Below are 25,645 nucleotides of genomic sequence, written 5' to 3' on the forward strand. Positions count from 1 at the left end.
CAAAGATTTTTGGAGAGAATGAAAATACCTTTTATTGGCGTTAGCGGGGAGGCGCTGAGAAAATATGGGCGCCGGGGGTCTGTGGGTCTATTGTTACGCCGCTGCCGGTAACTGCCGCCTCTCTGCCCGTGACCGCAGATTTACTTATCTGCGGTCCCGGCTCTCCTCCTGGCTCCTGCTATTGAAAAGTGACCTTCAAGCCATTTTGTGAGGGTCAGTTTTCAATAGCAGGAGCCAGGAGGAGAGGAATACGAGCAGCGCCAGGACCGCAGACCTGACCGGCGGGGGACGCGCACACGGAGGGGTAAGGCAGGGTTGAGGTGGGGGGTTTAACTTTACTTGGGGGGCGCAAAATCCGTAGTTACACCACCGGACCTGGGTTTAACCCTCCTTATAACAAGGGTCGAATTGCCAGGTTGCTCGACCCAGGTTATAGGTGTTGATGCTTTAACCCGGTTTGATATGTCATCAACCCGGAAATAACCCGGGTCCGAGATGCAGTGTGTAAGGGTCATTATTCAGATCTTTAGAGAACGTCAACTGAAGACTGTCTTTAATGGCCAAATTATACTATTTAACCCTTTGAGTGCCAATTGAATTTGTCAAAATAGGTGAGAAAATCGCAAGCAAACCTTTTCATTCATCATAATGACCTGTAATGTTTACCTTTACATACATTTTCTGTTTGAATTTATATAACAAATGTGAGCGACGCTGGCATTCGTAGCGGATATTTTGCACATCTCTCAAAGAGATGTTTGGACTCAAAGGTTTAAACCCCCCCCCCCCCCCCCCCCCCCCCCCAACTACATGAGCATTCATTAGTAGTGAGATTCTGCGATGTCAGACATTTTTACGTTAAAATAAATATTTGTCTATTTTTATTTGTAGGTTCTCCCCATCTCAGGGGACTATCTACAAACAGGACTAACACTCATATTTGAATTGACGCATTGTTATGAAATAAATTAAAGCGTCTGATTGGATGACCGTGGCACTGTGGCCATACCTTGCTCCTTAATGAATGGCTGCAGGTCCCCTCAAGTCAGGTGCTGACTTTTGCTAAAGTGCATTGTATTTACAGTCTGTCTGCAAACAGTTAGACACGAGAGGGGGTTTGGGGGTGGTATTTGAAAGCCTCTCTCTGTGGGCAGGCTGCACAGGACCGGGTCTATTGTAGCAGCATTGAAGGGGTGGCATGCTGCCTACTAGGTTCTTGCCAGCTGGTTGTGATTCAATTATCTTTCTCATTGTCTTGGTGTCTGCCAGCATATAAATAAAATTCCATGATAATTTTTAATTATCAGTAGAATTAAATATTTATATTAAGTGTTAACGGCAGAGGTCATGGAATGGTGCAGTTAATTATGGGGAAAGAAGGGACGCATGTCCCACACTAAAAAAAAAACTGTAGGATAGGGTACGTGAGTAAGGAGTTAAAGTATTTTTCTTAAGGGAGCGGTTCATTTTTGCAAAATTCTGCGTAAGCGGCCTTTAATCTTTAAGCCAGCATCCTTACTTTAACCATGGTATACAAATAGCTGTCATATAGGGATGCGGTCATTTGGTCTACAGCATGATGGTCGACATGGTTCTAGGTCGAAAGGTCATTCGTTCGACAGTCAAAAGGTCGACATGGGGTTTTCCACTGTTTTTTTTTTTTTAAATGAATGTCAACACAGTCGACATGGACACAGCTTAAAGTGCAACGTGCCCAACGCATCGCATGCGTTGCACTTTAAGCTGTGTCCATGTCGACTGTGTTGACATTCATTTAAAAAAAAAAAAAACCAGTGGAAAACCCCATGTCGACCTATTGACTGTCAACCTAGATATTGTCGAACTAATGACCTGTCGAACTAACGACCTGTCAAACTAATGACCTTTCGACCTATAACCATGTCGAACTAGACCCATGGCGACCTAATGGTGTCGACCATCAAGCTGTAGACCAAATGATCCCAACCCGATGAGTCTCTATTGCAGTCAGTACTATCTTTTAGAATGATTTGCCACCTTAGAACTTGAATGGACAATGGTCACATTACAGTGCAATAATACTGTAGGTCTACACAACACCTACAGTATATACACGTACAGTATAAGGAGAGTGAGGCTATCCGTGTGCACACAGCCCTCTGATCCGGTGCTTGTTCTGTGTGTACGTTCTCGGATGAGAATACTATTTTCATCTCGAAATCATTTTTGCTTTGCTGATATCACAAACTGTATGACAGATGGGTCACACTTTGATCGTTGCGTTCTAACATTTGGGAGAGCACAGAACATATTTGGTGAAGCTGGCATCGATTGATGCTGTTTGATGCAAGCCACAATATGAGAACCACTAGTATTTCACGTTGAAAATAATTAAAGAAGCAGGAAACAATTAGAAAGCACACATTTTGAACAGTGACAGATGTTATACATGTTTAAATTAGACAAAGGGATATAAGACAAATTCATGGGTCACATTAACAACTGCTGCAGTTTTAGAATGGAATTTACCATATTGCTGTACAAGGCTCAAAAAATAAAGTGTAGCAGCATGAAAACCAATATTTATGCCACGTGCTCACTATAGCTTTCATTATTGAGATATGGGGGAAAGTTACTAAGATGGGAATTCTATTTCTCATGGGATGTTGCTATGGGTAACCAACCAGTATTTACTTTTTAATCTATTTAGCACCTTCTAGAACACGGGTGTCAAACACAAGGCCCACGGGCCAAATCCGGCCCGCCAGACCTCGTCATGTGGCCCGCGCGGGGAGATAGCACGCAGGGCAGTGTGTCCCAGCTCCTGCCTAGGCCACCTCCTCTCACCCACCCCACCGCGGCCGCCTTACCTGTTCCTCCACTGTCGGCAGCCATGTTCCTGTAGGCACATATGTATGCGGCTACAGAAACATGGCCGCCGGCCTCCACGGCTACGTGGAGGAGGGCCCGGCCGCCTGTTCCCTCTGATGCCCGGCAGTGACAGACACTGGGTGGGGACGTCATGACGATGACGCCGCCCGCCCATGCGTCTGTAGAGAAGTAGGAGCAGGCAGGGAAGCTGGACCGGGGGTCGGGGACAGTGTGGCCGCAGCAAGCAGTGAAGAAAAGCTGGAAGCCGCAGCAGCTGCAGGACAGACAGAGAAACAGTAAGTGAGGATGAGGATTACACTCACAATAAAAAATATATATATATCTGCTGTTTCCTGAGGTGTCCCCGTGTATAATAATAATTATGCCATGACACCACAGGCTGCTCCTCCTGTATAATCATTTATGTGTCATGGCATTACTTTTTTTTATATTATACAGGGGGAGCAGTCTGTGGTGTCATGGCATTATTATTATACAGGGGGAGCAGCCTCTGGTGTCCTGGCATTCATTTTATATTATACAGGGCGAGCAGCCTGTGGTGTCATGGCATTATAATTATACAGGGGGACCTACAGATACAACCGGCCCTTTGAGGGTGACCAAACTGCTGATGCGGCCCCCGATGAATTTGAGTTAGACACCCCTGTTCTAGAAGATAATAGATATTGTCCCTTATTCTGGTTCACTCGCAAAGGCAAATTCTTTCTCAAATGGACAAAACCATGTGCACTGCAGGGGGGGGCAGATATAACACGTGCAGAGAGAATTAGATTTGGGTGGGGGTTTACTACAAAGTGAGATCTATATTGCAGTGTAAAAATAAAGCAGTCAGTATTTTCCCTGCACAGAAACAAAATAATTCTCTCTGCACAAGTTACATCTGCCCCACCTGCAGTGCACATGGTTTTGTCCATCTAAGAAGGATTTTGTCAGAAAGAATGGACTAGAATAACCCCCATGGTTTTGTTCATTTGAGAAGGAATTTGCATTTGCGAGGGAACCCGAATAAGGGCCATTATCTGATTGGTTGGCTATAGCAACATCTCATCTTAGTATATTTCCACCATTGACTCTCAGTACTATACAGTTTAGGTTCAGAAAATGTATAACAAGATGAGATAAGAGTATACATACAGTAGTTATACAATGGATAGATAGATTATACACAGTCATACAATAGATAGATAGATAGATAGATACCCCTATAGATACAATGGCCCTTATTCTGATCGGTGCGGATATTCCCGCATGCGGACGGACCGCCGATGTTGATCGTCTGCGCATGTGCAGAGGTCACTCTGCGCATGTGCAGGCGATTTCGCCGCACGGATTCTTTATACGCCGCACAGGGGGCGTAGAGGGGCGTGAGGGGCTACTTAGCCTCATTACCCTATGCATACGCCCCCCGTTTCATGGGCGTTCCCATGCAAACGCGGGGCGTATGCATGGTAATGAGGCCGTGACGCGTGGGTAAGGGGCGGGCATCTGACATCGCCGGATGTCAGCTGCCCGCCCCCATACATGATTTCACACGGACAAGTGTCCGTGTGGTCTTGTGTTGCGGGACCTGGTGGAGCGTGCGGCCCTGCATTCGATGTTCGGCGACCATCGAATGCAGGGGCAGCTCCCAAGACGGAGGAGGCGTATCCCCGTCCAATTTCATGCGGATCGCCACATATCCGCGTACGGACGGCAGGTGGCGATCCGTATGGAAGGCGGGGATTCGCGGAAAACAAGTATAGCAGCGCTTATAAATCAATATGTGGGATTGTCTGAATCTCTATAAGAAATAATACATTTTTAATTTGCATAAAAAACAGTAAATTAGTAAATTTAACAAATGAATAAAAGCAACAATAATAATTAAAGCGGTAATCTCACCACTGGAGGAATGTAGAATTCTACATTCCTCCAGGGGTGAGATTACCCCTTTAAAACCACAAGTGGAGTTAACCATCGATTAAAGAACTGGCCATACTCTAATTGTTGCCCCCTTATATCAAAAAAAGCCACAATTATTATTGTTGCTTTTATTAATTTATTATATTTATCAATTTACTGTTTTATGCTAATTAAAAATGTATTATTTCTTATAAAATTCAGCCAATCCCACATATTGATTTACTTGTTTTCCACATATTGTATACTATTGTTAGAAGGTTCCGACTAACCCTTTCCCCTAGCAGTTGCTTAGAGAAGCAGAACATTTGTTAGCGCCTGAATTTCCGTACCATTGGTAAATTGCTTTTTCACCCCCTATAGATAGATTGATTGTCCGATAGATAAATATAGCAGAACTATTTCCCCTTAACAGTATAAAACTAATGTCAGAGCCAGCGGCTGTGCACGACCGAACGGAGCAACAATTGAATTGCTCCTTCAGACTCCATCTAGTGGCCACCGCCTCTCAAAACAATTGAATATTGCCCATACAGGTGAGGCGCAGCATTAGCCTTTTATTATTGGATATACAGTTATACAATACATAGATAAATTGTCAGATAGATTGATTAGACTGTACACAGCAAAGTGATAGTGAAATTTTAATGTGCATACATTTCCGGAAGTAATAATTCCTTATACAATGGCAATGATAGGTGTGCTATTGCCAGCAGTATATACAGTGTATATAAATAATGTCATAATAATAATTTATAAGAAAAACATAATTGTTCATTGTATAGAAAGTGAATGGTGACTTAAAATACTTCCTCTGAAATGAATGCCCACTGTATATAAGGCAGTATGTCCTGACATTGGCCGCAGTATGATCACATGGGGCCCAATTTATACCGGATTGCACGGCTGATCATCTCCGAATCCCTGTTATCAGGTATACGCCGCCGCGCTAGAGTGAAATCCCGCCCAGTGCAAGCCGCTCACCATTAAATTAGTTTTTCAATGTGTGCATTCTGTTCGTAGCTTGGTGCTGCGATAGGCCGGAGATGATGTCACATGACTTCCGTCATGTGACATGCTTGGGCACGCCTTCGTTTACCCTGACACTACCAGAAAATGGTGGCTACCACCCCCAAACACTGGCTTCCTGATAAATCACCTTGCGTATGGGTAAAAATCAAAAAAGTATCAGGATTTTTTCACAGGACGGCCTCGCGCATACACGCTGCAATCCGCACGCATGCGCAGTCCATCAATAATCACCCAGACTGCGAATTTCGAGTAATACAGTATGTAGGGATGCCAATCCCGGTGTATATTTTTTTTCAATCCCGGGAATCGGGATTTAAAAATGCTAAATCCTGGGATTCCCTGGATTGGCCTCCCTACAAGTCTGCAGGCCCTCTGGCCAGCCCGTATGGTTCCTCTATGGCCCGATCGGCAGCAGTGCAGCACATGACCTCATGGAGGCCTGGGTCCAGCCTGGTAATCACCACCAGCCTCATCTCCCTGACGCCTTTCAGTCTATCCCGCGGCTCAACTGCAGTCTCACGCGGCACGCCAGCCACACTTAAAATGGTGGGCGCAGCTGAAGGGGTGGACTGGCATGGGCCTGTGCGGCGTGACCTCGGTCCTCAGACAGCGTTCAGCCAGGGCAGCGTTTGAAGCTGCAACCTGGCCGGCAATTGCTGACAACGGCTGCAGACTGACTATGTAAAACACGGCAGTGCATTATCCCGAAACCCCGGGATTGAGGAGTCCAATCCCGGGATTGGCCACACTACTAATCTGGCATGTTGTGCTTAAATGAGCCATACCCTGACGTAACCAGATGATCATAGCTGTCATTATGTAGCACATTTCCAGAAATCAAAGCCATCGGCAGCATCTGATTGGTCGCTATGGTACTCATTTCTGCACAATGTTATTAACAACCCACCATAATATAATAGTGTGTTGCTGCCAAAATGTTCTTTTTTTCCTACTATATACACAGTATTGCTATGGCTTGGCTCTGTTAAATGTTATATCTAAGCAACCATTGTTGCTGCACTAACCAGGACACAACTTACGCTGAGCCAATAGTTGCAAGCAACGAGCTTCATCAGCAAGATATTCAACAGACATCCCGTATACCCAACCAAGCCGTGGGCTCACCGTGGGCGTCAGTCTCCAGGGTCTGGTTAATGGTAATCCCTCTGTCTGACAGTACAGCTCCTGGTCCTGAGTGTATACACTTGTGGTGTCTCATGAAGATGCGTTACAATCCATGGTCGCTAAATTTGTCCCAGATGTCTCAGCAAACTGAGTTTTGTTCGTCTTACGTTGTAATGAGCTTTTTTGAACGGCACAAGTGTCAGAGTTCCCAGTGACATGATAACGACACTTTGCAAGGATAGTTTCAGTTTCATAACTGTATCGTCCTGTCTGGTTTCAGTGTCCTAACTCTAGATATATTGGGACATTTATGAAAACTGGTTCCTATGTAACCCTTAGCATCCAGACAGACATTAACTTTCCATATGTAATGTGTTGCAGAAAACCTCATAATGGGCCAGATGTACTAAGCTTGAAAAGCTATAAAATGGAAAGTGATAAACAGCCAGCCAATCAGCTCCTACCTGTCATGTCACAGACTGTGTTTGAACAATGACAGGTAGGAGCTGATTGGTTGGCGGTTTATCCATTTTATCTCTTTTTAAGGCCTAGTACATCTCGCCGAATGACCTGTGCATCGGGTTTCATAAATGTTCCTTTTGTATGTTTTGTTGTGTTTGACTACTACTAGGTGTAGTTTGTTAGCGGTTTGTTATGTATAGTTCTCTAGAGATGGCGTAGCTAATCTGCGGTTTCTTTTATTTTGTCATCTCTGCTGTATTTTCTTTGATACGCTTATGTCCTGTCATATTTGTGTATATACTCTCACGCCTCCTTACGTTTTGTACTCTTTTCTCTGTCATGCATGAACAGTCCATCGGCCTAAACCAAAGCCATCACCTGTACCTCCACCCAATCAAACCCAGGCTAACATGTTAAATCAAAGGCTCAAAGGCATGCCTAAACCAGTTCCAAGTACTGTATCAGCTTTATTTCATTGATTTGTTTAGCCTAGTTCCCCCCACCTTTATCCATCCCCCTTTCCTCTTTAAACCTTCAGTGTTGGTAGGACCACAATGCATTGCAGCACAAACTCAATGCATTGCTGGCCTCTGCCAGCGCTCTAGAAGTTAACATAGCATAACATCGGCCTCCAAGCACTTCCTCTCAATATGTCCATTTCTGTCTAGATCTGTCCGACACCAGCAGCATTTTCCAATATGAATGTCAGCACAAAATAACATTGTTGTTACATAACATTCTGCATGAAAAATGTTAATATTTATGAGTTCCAAATAACGTCTGAACTGTTTTCTCAATATACTGTTTTTTTTTTGATTTGTCAGTGCTCCAGCTGTTTTATTCAATACTTAAAATGCCAATCAACTGCAAAGATGATTATAAATTCAAACATATATTCTGGGTTCTGCGTCAATGTTTATATATATATATATATATATATATATATATATATATATATATATATATATATATATATATATATAAATGTACATCAGTGGTGAAAATAATACCTGATAGTGTACAAGATAAGATAAGTTATACCAAATAATAAACATGCAACCAGGGTCTGTAGATACTCCTCTGTCATCTGTGCTACTTAACAAATGGGCATTCATTGGGATTATGTGCCTACTGTAAGTCAGGTTTGGTAGCAAAGCAAAAAAAAAAAATACCACAACTAGGTAAAACCCATGCTGCCTTGCAGGTAGGGCAGCTGTAAAATGTGTAGAGTGATGTATATGGGTTAGGGATGGCCATTGACCATCGATGATTAGAAATAATCGATAGTTTATGGCCGATGTTGAATAGTTTTGACATCAATGGGGGAGAACCAGATGGTTTCCCATAATCGATGTCAAGTTTAACTGAATAGTTTCTTTTTTCTGTTTTCAGCAAGGGGCCAGAACACGGAGCATAGCTCCACCCCCAACCCAAGTTAAGCCCCACCCCTGTATTTTGATTGGCCCACATGCCAATGGATGACCATTGATATGTAAAAACTTTGATGGTCATCCATTGCATACTTATACACCATCGATGGCCAGTTGCATTTTTGCCATTGATGGCAACCATCGATGGCAAAGGCAACGATGGCCATCCCTGGGTACTCCCTTTTTTTAGGGTGAAGGGTGATTCGCTCTGTTCAATTGGATGGCCAATTTTTCACCTTGGCAAAAATTAGCTGCTGATTCAAGTATTTTTACCACTTTGCCCGCAAAATTGTGCCCCTTTTCTCCGCTTTTTAAGGCATTTTTCACCAATGCCTTCAATATTGGCGAAAAATGGCTGCAATTAAATAGTCAGGGGTCGGGGAATACCCCTGTTAGATTTAGGTGGGGTGTGTTTGCCCTGCAAAGAAAAAAATATAACCCACCAGAATTTTAATTTCTCTGCACCTGTTACATCTGCCCCACCTGCGGTGCAGGATGGTTTTGCCCAGTTGTGTGTTTATTTTCCTTTGCTAACATACTGCCTCAGGCCCAGCAGTTACATTTTGAGACAAATGGATTGCAGGAGCAGCAAAATGCCATTGACATTGTACTTGAGGCACTAGGCTATGACATTAACCCCACGGGAAATGATTTTACACACATACAAAGTGCAGCAAAACTCGGCGCACATCTGAGCTCTATACAGATTCAGACTGGTACACAGATGCACAAATGTCACATATCAGCACAGTCCTGGGGCCCGGCAATATTTTTCTGTGACTGAAGCCCAGTTTATGAGGATACATCTCTATTTAAGCATATTTTAACATTCTTAAAATAGAAATAAAGTATAGCTTTTATGCTTTATGCTGTTTGTCAGATACGTGTTGGCCAACCATCTCTTTTCTTAAGTAAATAACAGACCAGATGTGACATCCACCTTCTCAAGTACATTTATAGATATGGGAATTTTTAACCTCAAAACCAAAAATCCATCTGTTATTTCAAAAATATTTAACACACTATAATACCGATGAATCGTTGTAATTTCCACATTCTGTGTCACGTTCTTAGTTATTTCTTCCACAGTCTTTCGATCGCTCGATTTCACTCTCTCAGAGGGACTTATGATATTTCTTAATCCTGTGCTGTGTCCCCATAATTACCACTAGATTAAATAAAAATGCTATGAGAGGTATTCCATCTGTGCCAAATTTTCTAACCGTAGGAAAATCTGCACTTTTCGAAAAAATTTGGGTAAAATTTGCATTCAACCTAATCAATCCAAGTGACAGTTTTTTTGACTGTCAGAAAAATTCGGTACGGTCAGAAAACACGTGGACCAGCGAATTTGTCCCCGATCTAAGTGTTTTAGTCGAAAACGCATTCAATTTGAACTATTTTTCGCAAATGCAGATTTGACATGGTCGACCCTGCGTCGGCGGGAAAGTCAGCTGACAATGGCTGCATTGAATACCCTAGTATGTCTCCAAATTAAGGCATATGTCAGATCTCTCCTGCGTATCTGGGACACGCTGTAAGCCTCATACTTTGCTATTTACCAAGCTCTGAAAGTTATCTGAGCTTGACTGCTGGAACTAAAGACATCTGCAGATGCTGTGAGGATGATGCTTCCAACGCCAAGAGAGATTGTCCTGTATATTACATTACCAATGCTGCATAACAGCGCATTAATGTGCCCTGTGCTGCCCACTCCCAGGGAACTTATGACATCATGCAGAGTGTTTGAGGCAAGGAATTACAGCACTGTTTGGAGCATGGATGCTTGTGGGGCTGTAAGAGATGCAATGTGCATGGTGATATTCTAGATGCCCCCTCAGCACTGTTCGCTCACCCATAGTCAAAAACTAAGCTCTAAGTGGACTAATTGTCTGCATGCACACTCCTGCTACCCATGCGATTCAATTAGAAAATGCTTATTTTGGAGGTTGCTTGGTATATCGGTCTGGTTTTACCAGTAATAAGTGTGAACGAAGTTGGGGATTTATCCTGAACCCTGAAAAGGTGGTCTGTTTAACCCATACTTGCCTGCCCCCCCCTTCCTGATTTTTTAGGTAAGCATCCGCAGCCTTGGAAGGGAATGTGACTCTCCTGCATCCTACCTTCTTCCCAATAAAGCAGGCAGGATGGGAAAAAAATTATTACAATCTTGGCAGCTGCATGAATAGGGCAGGAGTTTAAGATGCTTCAGTTAGCGCAACCCCAACCCACAGACCTTTGATTCGCTGACATTTTAAGTTTTGGGGAAGGGCCTAATGACATCACAGTCTAGCGTGCCCTGCCTCCTCCTCCCAGAAGTAGTTGTCTGCGTCCCCTCTCTGAGCTTCTCCAGGATAGGAGGCAAAAAAGTGCTGAGCTTATCTGTCCCAGGAAGGCAGGAAGAAGAGGTGTTCCAGGATTCATTGTCATCTGGTGTCAACTTTCCGCAGTCAAACGATGAAACTTTTTAGAGTTTGATAAATGTCCTCATACTAGTGTATGTAGACTGTGGACAATATCAGGCCTGCTAGATAAGTTGCATTTGTAGTGGATAACATTGAAACTTTGGGGGTGATTCAACACCGCTTGCCAAGCAGCGTTCGTTTGCTGCTTAGCAAGCGGCTTAATGTACAATCGGTCCCCGGAGCCAATACGCTCAATCGGGGACCGCTTGATCATGAATCAGGCTCTTTATTCTTCAATATTAGTTGAAAATGTATTTATATACCCACTATAAGGAATGATGCATATGCCCCTTGGAAACTCTCCCCAATGACCAACGCCATCTACAGATGGTGTTATCTATCAAATCCAAGCTATTTGGATTTCATAATTAAACTGCCCCGTGTTGGCCTTTACAACAAATGTCAAATCTTTATACTGTACATTCTGGAACACTTACATTTTGCCAGAAACAAAGGAAAATGGCTGATTTCTGTCAGTACCAAGTTTGTTTTAGTCCACAAAATGTCTACCTTAATGCCACTATAGATTAGTTGTACTTTACGAGATGTAGATAGAGCCTCAGTAAAATAAACAATGGTTTTATCAATAAGCTAGAATCTACAGATTGAAATAGATTTTTGTTACCGCTCAACTTTATCTTTGATTTGCACTATGCACTTGGGGACAAATGTTAAATGGTTTAAAAATCAGAAAGTGAGAGATTTTAGGAGTTTTCCCATTTTGTTAAAACGGCAATCATTTACACTGAAATACCAGGATGACTTTGCCATGTAATTTATTGCCGCTTTAAGAATAAAATGGAAAAACTCTCCCAAAATCTCTCACTTTCTGATTCTCGCACCTTATTACAGTTGGCCCTTGGGGTGGTATCAAGCCTTTTATAGAGTTACAGAGGAAAATTTGGTATGGGCAACTTTTCTACTTTATCTCTCTTGAAGGATCCATTGTGAAATTGAAAGGCACATGTTATGCAACTACCCAATAAAATAACAAATATACTATATTTACTGTAGGTTTAGTAGAGAGTAAACAAATACATTTTCAAATAGTAGCACATTTGGCTTCCTATTGTCAAAGTTTTTGTCTAAAAGCTATAGATAGACTAATCAATCCCAATGAATGTCCCATTTTATGGAAATTAGCTAGGAATATAACAAATGTATTTGTGTTAAATGCTGTATTTGTATGTAGAAAACATTAAGTTATTGTCCCTCACTAAAAACCATGTACTTTAAAGTAGAGATGTGCGGTTCGGATTTGGCTCGGATTTACTCGGATTTCAAATCGATATTTTATTGGCTATCCACAACATGTGACAGCCGATAGCGAATAAGATTCGGATTTGAAATCGGAGTAAATCCAAGCCAAATCCAAATCGCACATCTCTACTTTAACGTTTGTATATGAACCCTTTGAAACACTTCTACACATGGACAAATATAGGTTTTCTTCAGAAAAATAATTAAGGAAAAAATAGGTCTATTTACTAAGCCATGGAGAAAAATAAAGTACCAAAAAAACATCTAATAACAAATTTTTTCAAACTCAGCCTGTAACATGACACTCAGTAGCTGATTGCCTGGTACTTTATTATTTCCACTTTATCTTTCTCCAAGGGGGTATCCTATCAGCAGCGGTATTTTACCGCTGATAATAGCTGCATCGAGGGTTATCCAGTTAGCACTGAAGCGGCACACTCCTCCCCCTGATTCCAGCACATTGGAGAATATGATAAACTTAATCTAGGAAAATCCGACCTTCGTTTCCACAATAACACGTAATTGGGAGCTTATCAAGAATCCCATGATTGCGGGTCCTTTTTCGGCCTCTAAATGGATACCGCGATAATTAACATCGGTCATAAATAGCGAAATCAGGACATTTTAATCTCCTGAAAACATGTAATTGGATACCGCTTCTCCCCTAGTTTAAGTACATCTCCCCCAAAGGGCTAGATATAGCAATGAATGGAGATTGGTAAAGTGGAGTGAGATAACGAACCAACCAATCAGATCCTAACTGCAATGATGCAGTGTATGTTTGAAAAATGATTTTTAGTAGCTGATTGTTTTGTACTTCATTTCTCTCCCTGCTTTAACTTTCTCTAAACTTTGATAAATCATTCATGTGAAACTGCCACAATAAGCCTAAAACAGACACTTATTGTAATTACATGTAAGTACATAAGAAGTAAAAGGGTAAATCGTTTTGTTGTTTCACACTATAAAATAACATGTTACCTGCAGTGATGATTGACAGTGGGCCTGATTCAGTTTGGCTCGCTAGGCAGCATATATTCGCAGCCTAGCGAGCACCTTAATGACGCCGTGCGGCCAAATACCTTCTCTGCCATGCGCGGGGGTGTGCTCGCTAACACAACCCCTCACATACGGCCTCTAGCAAGAGAAACCATTGATGACCATTGAATGATTTCTCCTGCCATCGGAAATAAAAGTCAGTCTAAACTAAAAACAAAACTACCTGCGTTCCCAGGGGAATGGCCAGCGTTTTCATGGGGTTGTCCAAAAAAACATTTGGCGTTCCCCTGCTCTGTGCCGGTGTCCATCCCCTACCTGTGCCACCGCCTCTGCGAGTGTCATACTCACCAAAGATGTTTGCACGGGGGGTCTGCAAATGTGCACCTGCACAGACACCCCCCCCCACCCCCACCATCGTAATGGGCCCGAATTTGCCCTGTTCAATCCAACCTGAATCAGGCCCTTTGTGTGTGTGTTTCAGATATGCTCAGGACTGCAGCAAGATACATTCACCATAGAGATTGCAGTGCTGATAGACCACTAAACTTTTGGCTGGCACCTAATGTATTTCCATCACATAGTATCATACTTTATCTCATGGAAGTTGAGTTAGACTCCCAATATTTCAGGTAGTGCTCTAGATTCCCTGAAGAGCGGGTGTATCGCGCACATCACACCCACTTCCTAGTATAGTGGGCAGAATCGAGAGATCATAAAAATAATAAATAAAATATGTATCTCTGCCACCTTCCCATGGACCTGCAGTTCTTGGCATTTTGCTGTGGTGTGGACGGGACCTAATTACATGAGAGCATTCTCCACCCCACGCTGTTCATCCAACCCCAAAGTAGTCAGCTGCATCTTCTCTCCGCACTCAACCTGGAGTGGTGGATTTCAAAGTTGGAAAGTATGCTTAGGTTGTGTAGAGCCTAGTGACAGGAATAAAGGACACACAGATAGGACTGGGTCATAGACTCACTGGCATGGACAGACAAAAACACAAGCAGGACTCAAGGGCAACTAATAGTGGCGGGAAACAGATTCACAAGCGTACAAAGAGATACAAATAGTGTTGGTGGACACACTGTCAGTGCCAAAATACACCAAAAAGACAGAAACACTGATACTGTACTGGGAGAAAGGCTCACGATGCCATGTCTTTCAGGCACATTGACATTGCTCACCTACTTTCACCTGCAGATCTAGCACCTAAAGGTGTGCCTTCATAATGATCTGTGTGCTGGAAGTAGAGTTGGCCATTGACCATCAATGATTTAAATTAAATCTCAGCTCCCAGTGGCAGATTGTACCATAGTTTTCAATAACTAGGAATCCCCCCACCCACTAAGGACAACCATACTACATACATTATTTAAGCTTTACCTTTATATATAAAAAGTAGGTTCAATTGCAGTGTCCAAAGTGAAATAATATTTAAAATATGAGTGTTGAGAATCAATTATGGGCAAATTTAAAGCTGGAGCACTGCTTATGTAGTTTTACAAAAATTTGATTATTATGGTTTGTTTAATATTAATTCGATTTTTTTAAATCTTGCATGACTTTTGTCAAATACCTTGGAATTTGACTTTTCACATAAATTACTATCCACATTTACCCCACAGATGCAAATTCTAATTTATCTTCTTGTACTCCAGAAAACGTAGGTCGATTAGTAACCCCTGCCAAAAAGCTAGAAGACACAATACGACTCGCAGAGCTTGTCATTGAAGTACTCCAGCAAAATGAGGAACATCACGCAGAGGTAAGAGCCCACCTGTTACATTCTCTGTGCTGTTATCAAGTTCTAGAGCAGTCTCTAGAAAGCTAAATATTTTCAGTGCCATGGGGCTGCTTTTTAATGGGTTTTACATGATCAGAAATCCATTCTTGAAAATAAAACGTTTTATTGAGCTACACAAAAAAAAGTCATCTCATTTTTGGTATTTCAATAATTAATTCTTCTTGGAAGATGACATGCAAACTTGAATAAATGTAAATGATAATGATTAGAAATTAGCAAGAGTTTTCTATTCTGCAGATTGCCATCTGTCCAACTTTCCAATGACTTCTGCTAGAATTGTTTTTTTTTTTTATGATGTCAGAAAATGAACGATAAAAAATATCCCAAAATTTGATCTATTTTGGTGAAATGTCAATCTTAATACATGTCCAAAATTAGTACAAATTGACAATGCAATACCAAATGTATATTTTTTCCAATTTTCATTTACCGGACATTTATATAACTCATTACTGCCAATATTTTTTACAGCATTTTTAGATACCAAAGAAAAATTTCACACATATAAATTTATTTATGCATTTTTATAAAACTTTCTTTCGTACTTTTATTATATAGTATAGCGTTTCCAATATCAGCAAACAATACTTTTTCTATCACTATTCACTACCATCAGCTAATGCACAGTACAGTAGTCCAAAAGACCCAACTAATGCCTGATTTGCATATTTAAATTTCCTCCCTGTTTTTTTATTGTTCTTTCTATCTTGGATGGTCCTGGCAGGGAAAAGAGGTATGTGGTTAAACTCAACAAACTGAGTCACCTGCTATCATATCTTGTGCATGTCCTTCATGTTTTTGATGGGATTTTACCCTTTTTTGCTTCCTTTGTAGTAGTAATATAGTAGTATAGCAGCCAGATCACATAGATTGCTTGTGAAACTTAATTGCCCCACACAATTAAAGTGTGCAGTGGTAATCCAATCCGTGCATGCAGCAATGGGCGTATTATACAAGCATTGCAGCTGTTTCCCAGCACAACCCAGTCTTCCTTTATTCTTTCCTAATCCTTCTGTTTTACCCATGTCAATTTTTAGTCCAGTTACCGTATGCAACAATGACGAATAATGTGTTGGGCCAAGCTCATTGGTATTGTTTAAACATAGCTGCAAACTAGGTTTGAGCTAATTAGGTTTATTGTACAAGGTTCACGTTGACAATAAAATGTTCACTCCTAACATCCTAATAATCATTGTAACCTTTCTATTTAATATTAAAACATTCCTGTTTGGTTTTTTTCCCCAAAAAAATTTTAATTGTCTTTTTGTGGCACAAAAATATCACAAATTTTACACAAAAAATTACATTTGTATTTATATAATTATTTTGTATCTTTTTACTGGGCTGTTTTTTTTTTTGTTTGTTTTTTTTTTCAAATAAAATTTATGTGGTTATTTTCTAAATTAAGTTAAGTATAGTTTTTCCAAAGAAAAACATGAATTATTTCTAAAATATGCACTTCTTTTTGGGGTATTTTTCCTTCTAAGTTTAAACCATTCCAAAAGACATACTACAATTTTTATATTCAGAGGAAATCTAAAATATAAAAAATATTTTTTTGTTGCGCAGTTCTTGTTCCAAGTCATATTTTTAAGGGCTTTAGTAGTTGTATCTGGTTCAAAGAATGTCAATAAATTGCAAATTCTTCACAACGCAAGTTGCACCTCAATTTCTATTTTAGTAATTGACACATTTCTGCAAGCCAGCTAAGTGATTATCAAATATAATTTTAAATATCACTCAGTGTTCTTGCAGTTACATATTATGACAAATATGCGACATAACTGAAACATTAAAAAATAGGATTAAATTAATCATGTTACCAAACAGAACATGTAATACTTGAGAATGAAAATGTCATTCTGTTCATTAATGAAAAGTAATTTCTCAAATATTAAATTACTTTACTCTAGAAAGGAATCTTATGTTTTTCTAGTATTTTTTTTTCCACTGCAACAGTAAGTAGATGTATTAAACAGATTACATTTATAGTGTTCTTTGTCAGGTTTAACAAGAACTCAAATCATTGAATGAATTATATTTTATTTCCATGTAAGATTTTATTAACATGTACATTTACAACACAAAATAAAAAATGATCTACTGGCATTTTAAACAAAACTTGTGCATTATGAATAGTAGCTAACTGGGGCATATTTATTAAGCCTGGTAAAGTGATATAAAGTGGCCAGTGGTACCGCATCAGGAAATGAGCTCACAACGGCCATTTTTAAACCCCAGCCTATAAATTTAGAGGAGCCAATTGGCTGGTGTGTTATCACAGGCCACTTTATCACTTCCCCAGGCTTAATAAATCTGCCGCTAAATGATTCATTTATTTAGGGAATACTTTTTGATATACAGTATAAGGAGGGATAGATTACAAAATAGTTTAAAATGTGTAGTAAAAATATTATTAGGGGTTCCCGTAACTTGGACATATTTTAACAGCACTGGCCAATGTTTTTGGAACATTTATTTTCTGTGTATTAGTTAAATGTCATTGAGGAATAAAGGCAGGCTTCAAATAGGAGTAGTCAGTGTTGGGGTCTCTTACTATATTTACAGCTACTCCCACATATTAGTCAATCAATCTGCCCATATCATTACCGAAAAGTGTCCCTGCACATAATTGTACAAGCAGTGTTCCTACTTGATGATACAATCTAAGCCATGCACATATCATTATACCAGTAATGCCCCTCACAAGAATACACCAGCAGTATGCATACAGTATACATGATTATACCAGCTGTGCCCACGACATCCGTATTCCAGCGATGTTAAACTAAAAGTATGGATAGATTTAGATAAAGTGACAAATAGATACAGTATGTTAGATAGTTAGATAGGAGATTAGGTATATAGGTGATTAGATAAATATGAGATTAAAGAGATGTGATTGAGATAGACAAATAGATATGAGATTAGATATAGAGGTGTGAAATCAGATAGATAGATAGATAGATAGATAGATAGATAGATAGATAGATAGATATGAGATTAGACATATGGGATTAGATAAATAGATTTTATTTAGATAGATAACTAGATAGAAATTATGTTAGATAGATAAATAGATATGGTTTAAATAGAGATGAAATATATATGAGATTAAATAAATAGATATGAATTATATAGATAGATAAATAAATATGAAATTACTTAGAGATTAGATGGATAGATATGAGATTAGATAATTAGATAGATAGACACATACATACATTAATAAATATGAGATTAGATAGATATTATGAGATTAGATGGAGAGGTTTGATGGATCGTTATGAGAATAGATAGATAAGTAGATATGCGATTAGATTGATAGATCGTTATGACATTAGATTTATTCATAGATAGGAGATTATATATATATATATATATATCTATATATATATATAGATATATATATATATATATCTATATATATATATATATATATATGAAATTAGGCAGATAGGAGATTAGATAGAATTTCATATATGTGTGTGTAAATATATTACACACACACACAGTGTATATAGTTTTAAAAGGTAAGTGATAATACCCTGAATGTTTTTTATTTTTCAATGTTTTATTTCAATATCAGTAGACTACAGTAGATTGGTTTATATCTGTATCAGTAGATTAAAACAGAATAATAAAAATAATAAAAACATCTGCAGAGGTATAAACATTGAATAGGGTCGAGTATTCAATGACTGATATTTTCGGTAGTCGGAAATATAGTCCAGGACCTATTTAATCCCATCATTTCTGTCTGGGACTCGCAGCTGCAGATTCGGCTCTTTGAAAATCGTAATCTGCATTGGCAGAAACGGGCATTAAATTCACAAATGAGCGGTCATTTCCACCTAAAAAGATGTGTATACGCCAATCCACGTCTTTTCGGAGTTTTGTAATGTTGGAAAATAGAACAACATTAAATAGATTTCATGTAAATTCGATCTAATATAGGCTAAAACGGACTATATTTCCAATTTTCAGAAATATTGTCAGGAATTGAATACCCCTCTATATCTTTTTTTTATTTTATTTTTTTATTTTTTATTTTGTGCTTAAAATAGTTATAACCACACTAGAACTGTAGAGCCAGTCTATATTTTTTATTTGGCCTTGGCTATGTTAGAAAATTAACCTGCTGGTTTTCTCGTATATTATATCCCACAAATCATATCTGAAACTGTCTAACCCCCTATAAGAATAGAAAAGAAGTGTCACTCATTCTGCATGCTCTTCTCAGTAAAGATGAAAACACGCATGCGTCTGAACACATTCACATCTCTGCTCTGTATGATGTGAATGGCACTTTGCTAACAAAAAACAAACCTATTTTTATATTTTAGTTCAATTCCCATGAGCATGAATTTGAGTTACTTCACCGAAGTTTGTAATATATTGAAGTTCCCAACCGGTTGCCTTCTTTTAAAATGCCGTTCCACGATCTCATTCACAAAATATATAATTTGACTGATATTCATTATTGCTAATAGTGACTAATCTCCAAATGGAAAGTGAAAACAATTCGGTGAAGAAACTCAATCTGATCTCCCAAATTAGTATATTACAGAATGAATTAGATGAACCTTGAACTCTGAGCATGACCTCAGATGACCTGATTGACATTGTAAAAGGAACAGATTTCTTTTAATTGAATCCACTATTTCCTGCACCTCTGTAGACTTTGAAATTCACTGTTCTCTTTACAATGAGATTTTCTGTTACTCACAAAGTTCTTGCACTGTGAGAAGCCTGGATAAAAAAAACAACTTCAAGGGCTTTGCGTTTCACTGATTTTTATTTTTTATTTGTTTTTAAATCCCCCCCCCCCTCCCTCTACCAAATCTAAAGGCCTTTGCTTGGTGGTCAGACTTAATGGTAGAACACGCAGAAACATTCCTCTCACTGTTTGCGGTGGACATGGATGCAGCGTTGGAAGTGCAGCCGCCCGATTCGTGGGACAGTTTTCCATTGTTTCAGCTGATAAACGATTTCCTCCGCAGTGACTGTATGTATCTTTTTTTCTTGTATGTTTTCCACTTGTGCTGCGATATAACTTGGTTTTCATACAGGATTGTAGAATTACATGGTTTATTGTGATTACCCTTATTGTAAGTTTGTGTGTAATATGGCAGCCTGAGAAAAGGAGAATATCAGAAATGGTTAAGGAAAAAGGTAAGTCATTTTAAAGTGTACATTACAATTTGTACAGTACGTGGCACTAATCTTAATTTTGCTACAAGCAATATAGCAGTATACATGAATGTGTTGCCATACTATGTGGGTGATGTTTCAAACAGTGAAAAGAGTTGGAGAAGTGGACCAGTGGAAACCAACCAGCCTCATAACAACCAATCAAGTAGCATTTTTCAACTACAGTCTTTAAAATGATAGGTCAAAGCTGTTTGTTGATATGAGCAACTTCTAGAAAGGTCCTCTTCTTCACTCTTCACTCAATTCCACCTACGCAGTGATGGTTCCCAGATGTACCTTGGTCTCTCCGCTCCCATGGTAATAATATCTCTGAACTTGAACCCATACACCCAGTTTTCAGCACTCACATTTATCCAGCTCACCTGTACTTTGAGTTCTACTTTCCCCTACAGCAGCACATGATTCTCCAAGACACTTAGCTTTCATCCATACCTGCTCTCACTCAACTATCTCTTTGCAAAAAGGTCATCACCCAAATTATACACAGCTCCAAACTCAATATTGCCTTAAACATACACCTTGATGTTCCATGCACAGCAATACAGGTTGCATAGACCTTTCTCAGATGTCTACCCACCACTGTAAATAAAGGATGCCTAGCAATATTCACTTTTTAACCTTTTGGAATTGGAATGTCCCCTGGAATATACCTTTCTCCCACAGTCCATCTGATGTCACACAATGAAATCACAGATACAGGTTTTCTTTTTTTCTAGAAGAGTTCACCTGCATTATAATGTTCCCACACTCATTTAGAAACCATGCAGGCAATCACAGGGTGATCCAAATTACCGTTCTTCAAGGATACAGTACCTACCTAGTTGTACACTCTCTCAGTTGACAGTCAGTATGTCATTCTGAAAGATGATTGCTAAATTTACAATTCCACGCCTTTGTCTCCTTTCTTGGATTTCTCTGGTGCATATTTCCAAAAGGGATAGCACTTTTTCTTAGGCCTCAGTACATTAGGGACTCTCTGCCTTGACCACATTTGCAACTTATCACTTGATTCCATCTGTAAACATGAGCTATGGGAGTCCTGCATTCTATGCCAGAGGACTTTAGGCCTGGAGATGTTTTTGCCCAGGCTTCACTACAAACTCTGACTTAATTTATCATTCCCTCTATATCCTTATTTTCATGCAAAGTCATCTCATGATACTATCAACATATTATACTAGGTAGGAACTAATGGTAGAATCCCAGAGTCCTTGACCTATGGCTTCCATTCAGTCTTCTTAACATAAACTGCTCTATGTTCCTACAGAATCTTTTGTGTTTAAAATAACGGACTCATTAATGATTGGGTTAAATTTCTTCTCCAAAGAATGAAACCGTAAGGAAGTTGTTTTCACAGCTCTGGTCATACTTTCGTCATGGGTGTGGCAGCATCTGATATAGCAATCTGACTGGAAGTTAATGCTCCCCTTTAGAATGTAGTAGCTCCAATTGGACTCCCATAATTCAGCGAAAGTGGCTCTTCCGGCAGAGCAAATGCCACCAAAAAGGATCTCTATAATGCCTATAGTCATTCATTATATGGCCTTTATAAATTCTCCTTTATTGGCCATGATGTCCACTTTTTACTGGGTAGGCTAGGGATCACCTTTTGAGCACTTTCTCACCTGAATGCAACTTTTTGGACTGGCTCACCACCTGCAATAATAATTAAAATTAAGTTGATTTGATCATCATGTGATATGGTTCGATGATGCATCATGTTCCACGTTAAGCCAATATTGTGAGGCTCATTACCAATGTTCCCTCTAATTTTACGAAGGCTGTGTGCGGCAAAAGATTTTGTTTGTGCAACTTTGGAAGGAAATTTTAATTTTTGTGCGTCACTTATATATAACTCGAAAATGACGTTCAGCATTTGTGTTAACTTTATTTCAAAATGGTATTTAACATTTAAAACACATTCCACAATGTAGTTAATGGGCGAAACACACATAAATTGAGTCCACAACTGCAAAAAGGGACCACTGCTGCTTTGTGCGCTCTGTTGTATTGTCTGTACGCACGCTCGTCGAGTTGTGTGCGCGCGCACGTGCGCACAGCTTAGAGGGAACACTGCTCATTACTATAGTTTCATTTAAACTTTTTAAATAGTTTTAATTAAACCTTGTGTTTATTATTTTAATGCAACTGATTTAAGTGCCATGTCCCATTGTAGCTATGTGAAGTTTTCTTCTGTGCACATTTTCATCAATTCCAGTACATTAAATAATTTATTAAAAATGAGTGATGTTTGCCAGAATCATCCCGCGGAGACACATCGCATGAAGCTACAATGGGACCTTGTCCTTGTTTTATCTTAACATCTTCTATAGCTACTGATGCCTGTGAAATGAAATCCTTACATACTAAAACATCCAATTATGTAAACCTTTAAAACTGTGAAAGTATGCCTTTGTTTTTATATACGTGTTGAGTATCCCTTATCCAAATATCCGTTATCCAAATTATTCTGAAAACCATTTTCAGAATGTACCTTATTTTTTCCCCCTTAAAGCACTACTGGGGACATCTATAACTGGCACTACTGGGGATATGATATGTAACAGGCACTACTGGGTACTTGATATGTAACTGGCACTACTGGGGACATGATATCTAACTGGCACTACTGGGGACATGATATCTAACTGGCACTATTGGGGACATCTGTAACTAGCACTATTGGGGACATGATATGTAACTGGCACTACAGGGGACATGATATGTGACTGTCACTACTGGGGACACGATGTGTAACTGGCACCACTAAGGACATGTTATGTAACTGGCACTACTGTGGACAACTGTAACTGTCACTACTGGGGTCAACTGTAACTGGGGTACTTGTGTATTATCTGGGCACCCGATTTTTTAATCGCAGGGCAAAAAAAATCGCTTTGCATGCAATCATATCGCATGTGACGCGATTGGACCCGATTTTTAATTGTACAGGCACCCAGATGCCTGATTCCTATGTTAAATGCCCCCCCCAGACCCGATTTTTAATTGTACACCCACCCTGATGGGTAATTACTATGTTAAATGGCCCCCCATTGTTAACACCACCCCACTATCAACGCCAACCCGAAGCATGGTGAGTGCACCGGTACGCGTCCTCCGACCTTTTCATACCCCCACTATCCACATCGGCATGGAGTAGATTTTATATAGTGTGGCGAGCGCAGCAAGCCACCGAGCCGGAAGCATGACGAGCGCAGCGAGCCCCGCGAAGGGACGCGGATTACTTCACATATATTACGCTGCGCTCGCCACGTTTCGGGCTCGCTGCGCTCGCCACACTATATAGTATCAACTCCACGCCGACGTGGATAGTGGGGGTATGAAAAGGTCGTAGGACGCGTACCGCCGCCCCTCGTGGACATGATATCCAACTGGCACTACTGGGGACATGATTTGTAACTGGCACTCAATATGTGCAAGAAAATGATTGCTTAGCATTCAAATTCAGTGCTTGACATATGACTAAAATTTAGTTTCATGTTTTGGAACCTTGTTTCATGCACAAATAAAATATATTTATGTGTTTTTCATGTGTTTATACAACATAAATGCAAGATACTGTACCTCAAGATTCCTCATTATAATATAAAAATATTCAGAAATACAGAATAATCCATTTCCAAAATACTTCTGGTACCAAGCATTTTGGATAAGGGATACTCAACCTGTATTATAAAGTCACATTATGTTATAGAGAAGTTTCTCACATCTGATTTAAATATCCTCTTCATCGGTTCAAGTGTTCAAATGGGAATCTTCATTGACTTCCATTGTTAAATCCCTGCTGTCTCGCTTCAAACAAGGCCATAGAGCAAAACACTTATGCATGTTCATACCACTCATGAATAATTCATAGAAAATCACAGGACACAGAGTTTATTGTCAGCACCAAGTCACTGGAGATAGCCTTTTAATTTCTATGTATCTATTGTATTTTAAAAGGGGAAAATACCATAAAAAAAAGTGTTTGTTTGTTTTTTTTACTTTATTTTCTGGTAGAAACAATTGGTCATTTTTTTTTTTTTTTTTTTTTTTTTTTTAACATAAAGAAGGCAAATTACTGGTGTTTTTACATAAATAAGTGTAACATACTATTATTGGCCTATATGCACCAATATATTACACTCAAAAGTCTGAAGACCCAAATAGTTCCAGCAGATATCAATGGAAAAATGGCAAGACGGATATTTTGTACAGCTCTGCATGCTTCGAGAGGACCCATATGTTGACTGCTCACTGAAGCCCTTCTCTCTTAAACCACCTCTGGGTGTAACCTAGCTTAATTCTGATTTCTTTGTACAAATAATGCTGTATTGTACAAACAGGGCCGGTGGTGCCCAGACGGGGGGAGGGGGGTGCCCCGGCGCTCACCCGCTCTAGGGAGGGGTGCCCTGGAGCTCACCCGCTGTGTTGATCCACGTGGGGGGGGGGTAGTGCAGTGCGATGCAACGCTCCCCAGGGCCGCTGCGACACTCCCGGGGGGGGCTTTCCGGGTGATGCGGCACGGGTTGCCGTAATGTTCCGGGGGGGGGGGGCTTGCCGGGTGATGCTGCGCAGCCGACCGGTCGAATTTGGCGTGCAAATGGGTGGAGCAGGCGGTCCGTTTGCTAGGTGGGGTTCGGCCCAAACACGCATCCAGGCGAAGCGATCAGAATAAGGCCCTTAGTGGAAGGTATTCACCATTTGAGGTCACCTGTTGCAGTTGGTGGGAGCATATGTTTGTCCAATAATTATGTAACAATTTTGTTCTATGATTGCAGGGTTTACTATAATTCTCATTATTTATAGTGTTTAGTACTATAGAGTGCGCATCTGCATTTTCTCTTTTTTTTTCTGTGTGGAACTACTAGTCTCAGCAATGTTTCACCTCTTATTATATTTAGAATTATGATGGGAAGTTCAAGGAAGAACCCACCCACCCACAATATACAAATAATGCTGCACAGAGTTTGTGTACTGCATGGAAAATAAAGTCAATGTTTTCCCTGCATGCAAAAAACATAAATGCATTCACTACCATCACATTGCAACATGGATTGTCCAGGAGCAAAATTGCATTTTGC

The 25,645-nt window shown here is 40.0% G+C and overlaps 1 protein-coding gene across 17 annotated transcripts in view; it reads left to right on the forward strand.

Annotated features, from left to right (window-relative positions):
• CADPS (calcium dependent secretion activator) overlaps nucleotides 1-25,645 on the forward strand; it is a 388,847-nt gene that overhangs the window by 260,265 nt on the left and 102,937 nt on the right. For all 17 annotated transcript variants that reach the window (XM_083156060.1, XM_083156054.1, XM_083156062.1 and 14 more), the window contains 2 exons: nucleotides 15,202-15,308; nucleotides 20,199-20,355. In XM_083156060.1, the coding sequence (XP_083012186.1) occupies nucleotides 15,202-15,308; nucleotides 20,199-20,355 (264 nt within the window). The remainder of the gene's footprint in view (nucleotides 1-15,201; nucleotides 15,309-20,198; nucleotides 20,356-25,645) is intronic.

This window comes from Crinia signifera, chromosome 8 (assembly GCF_055691185.1).
Source record: "Crinia signifera chromosome 8, ASM5569118v1, whole genome shotgun sequence".
Lineage (NCBI taxonomy): Eukaryota > Metazoa > Chordata > Amphibia > Anura > Myobatrachidae > Crinia > Crinia signifera.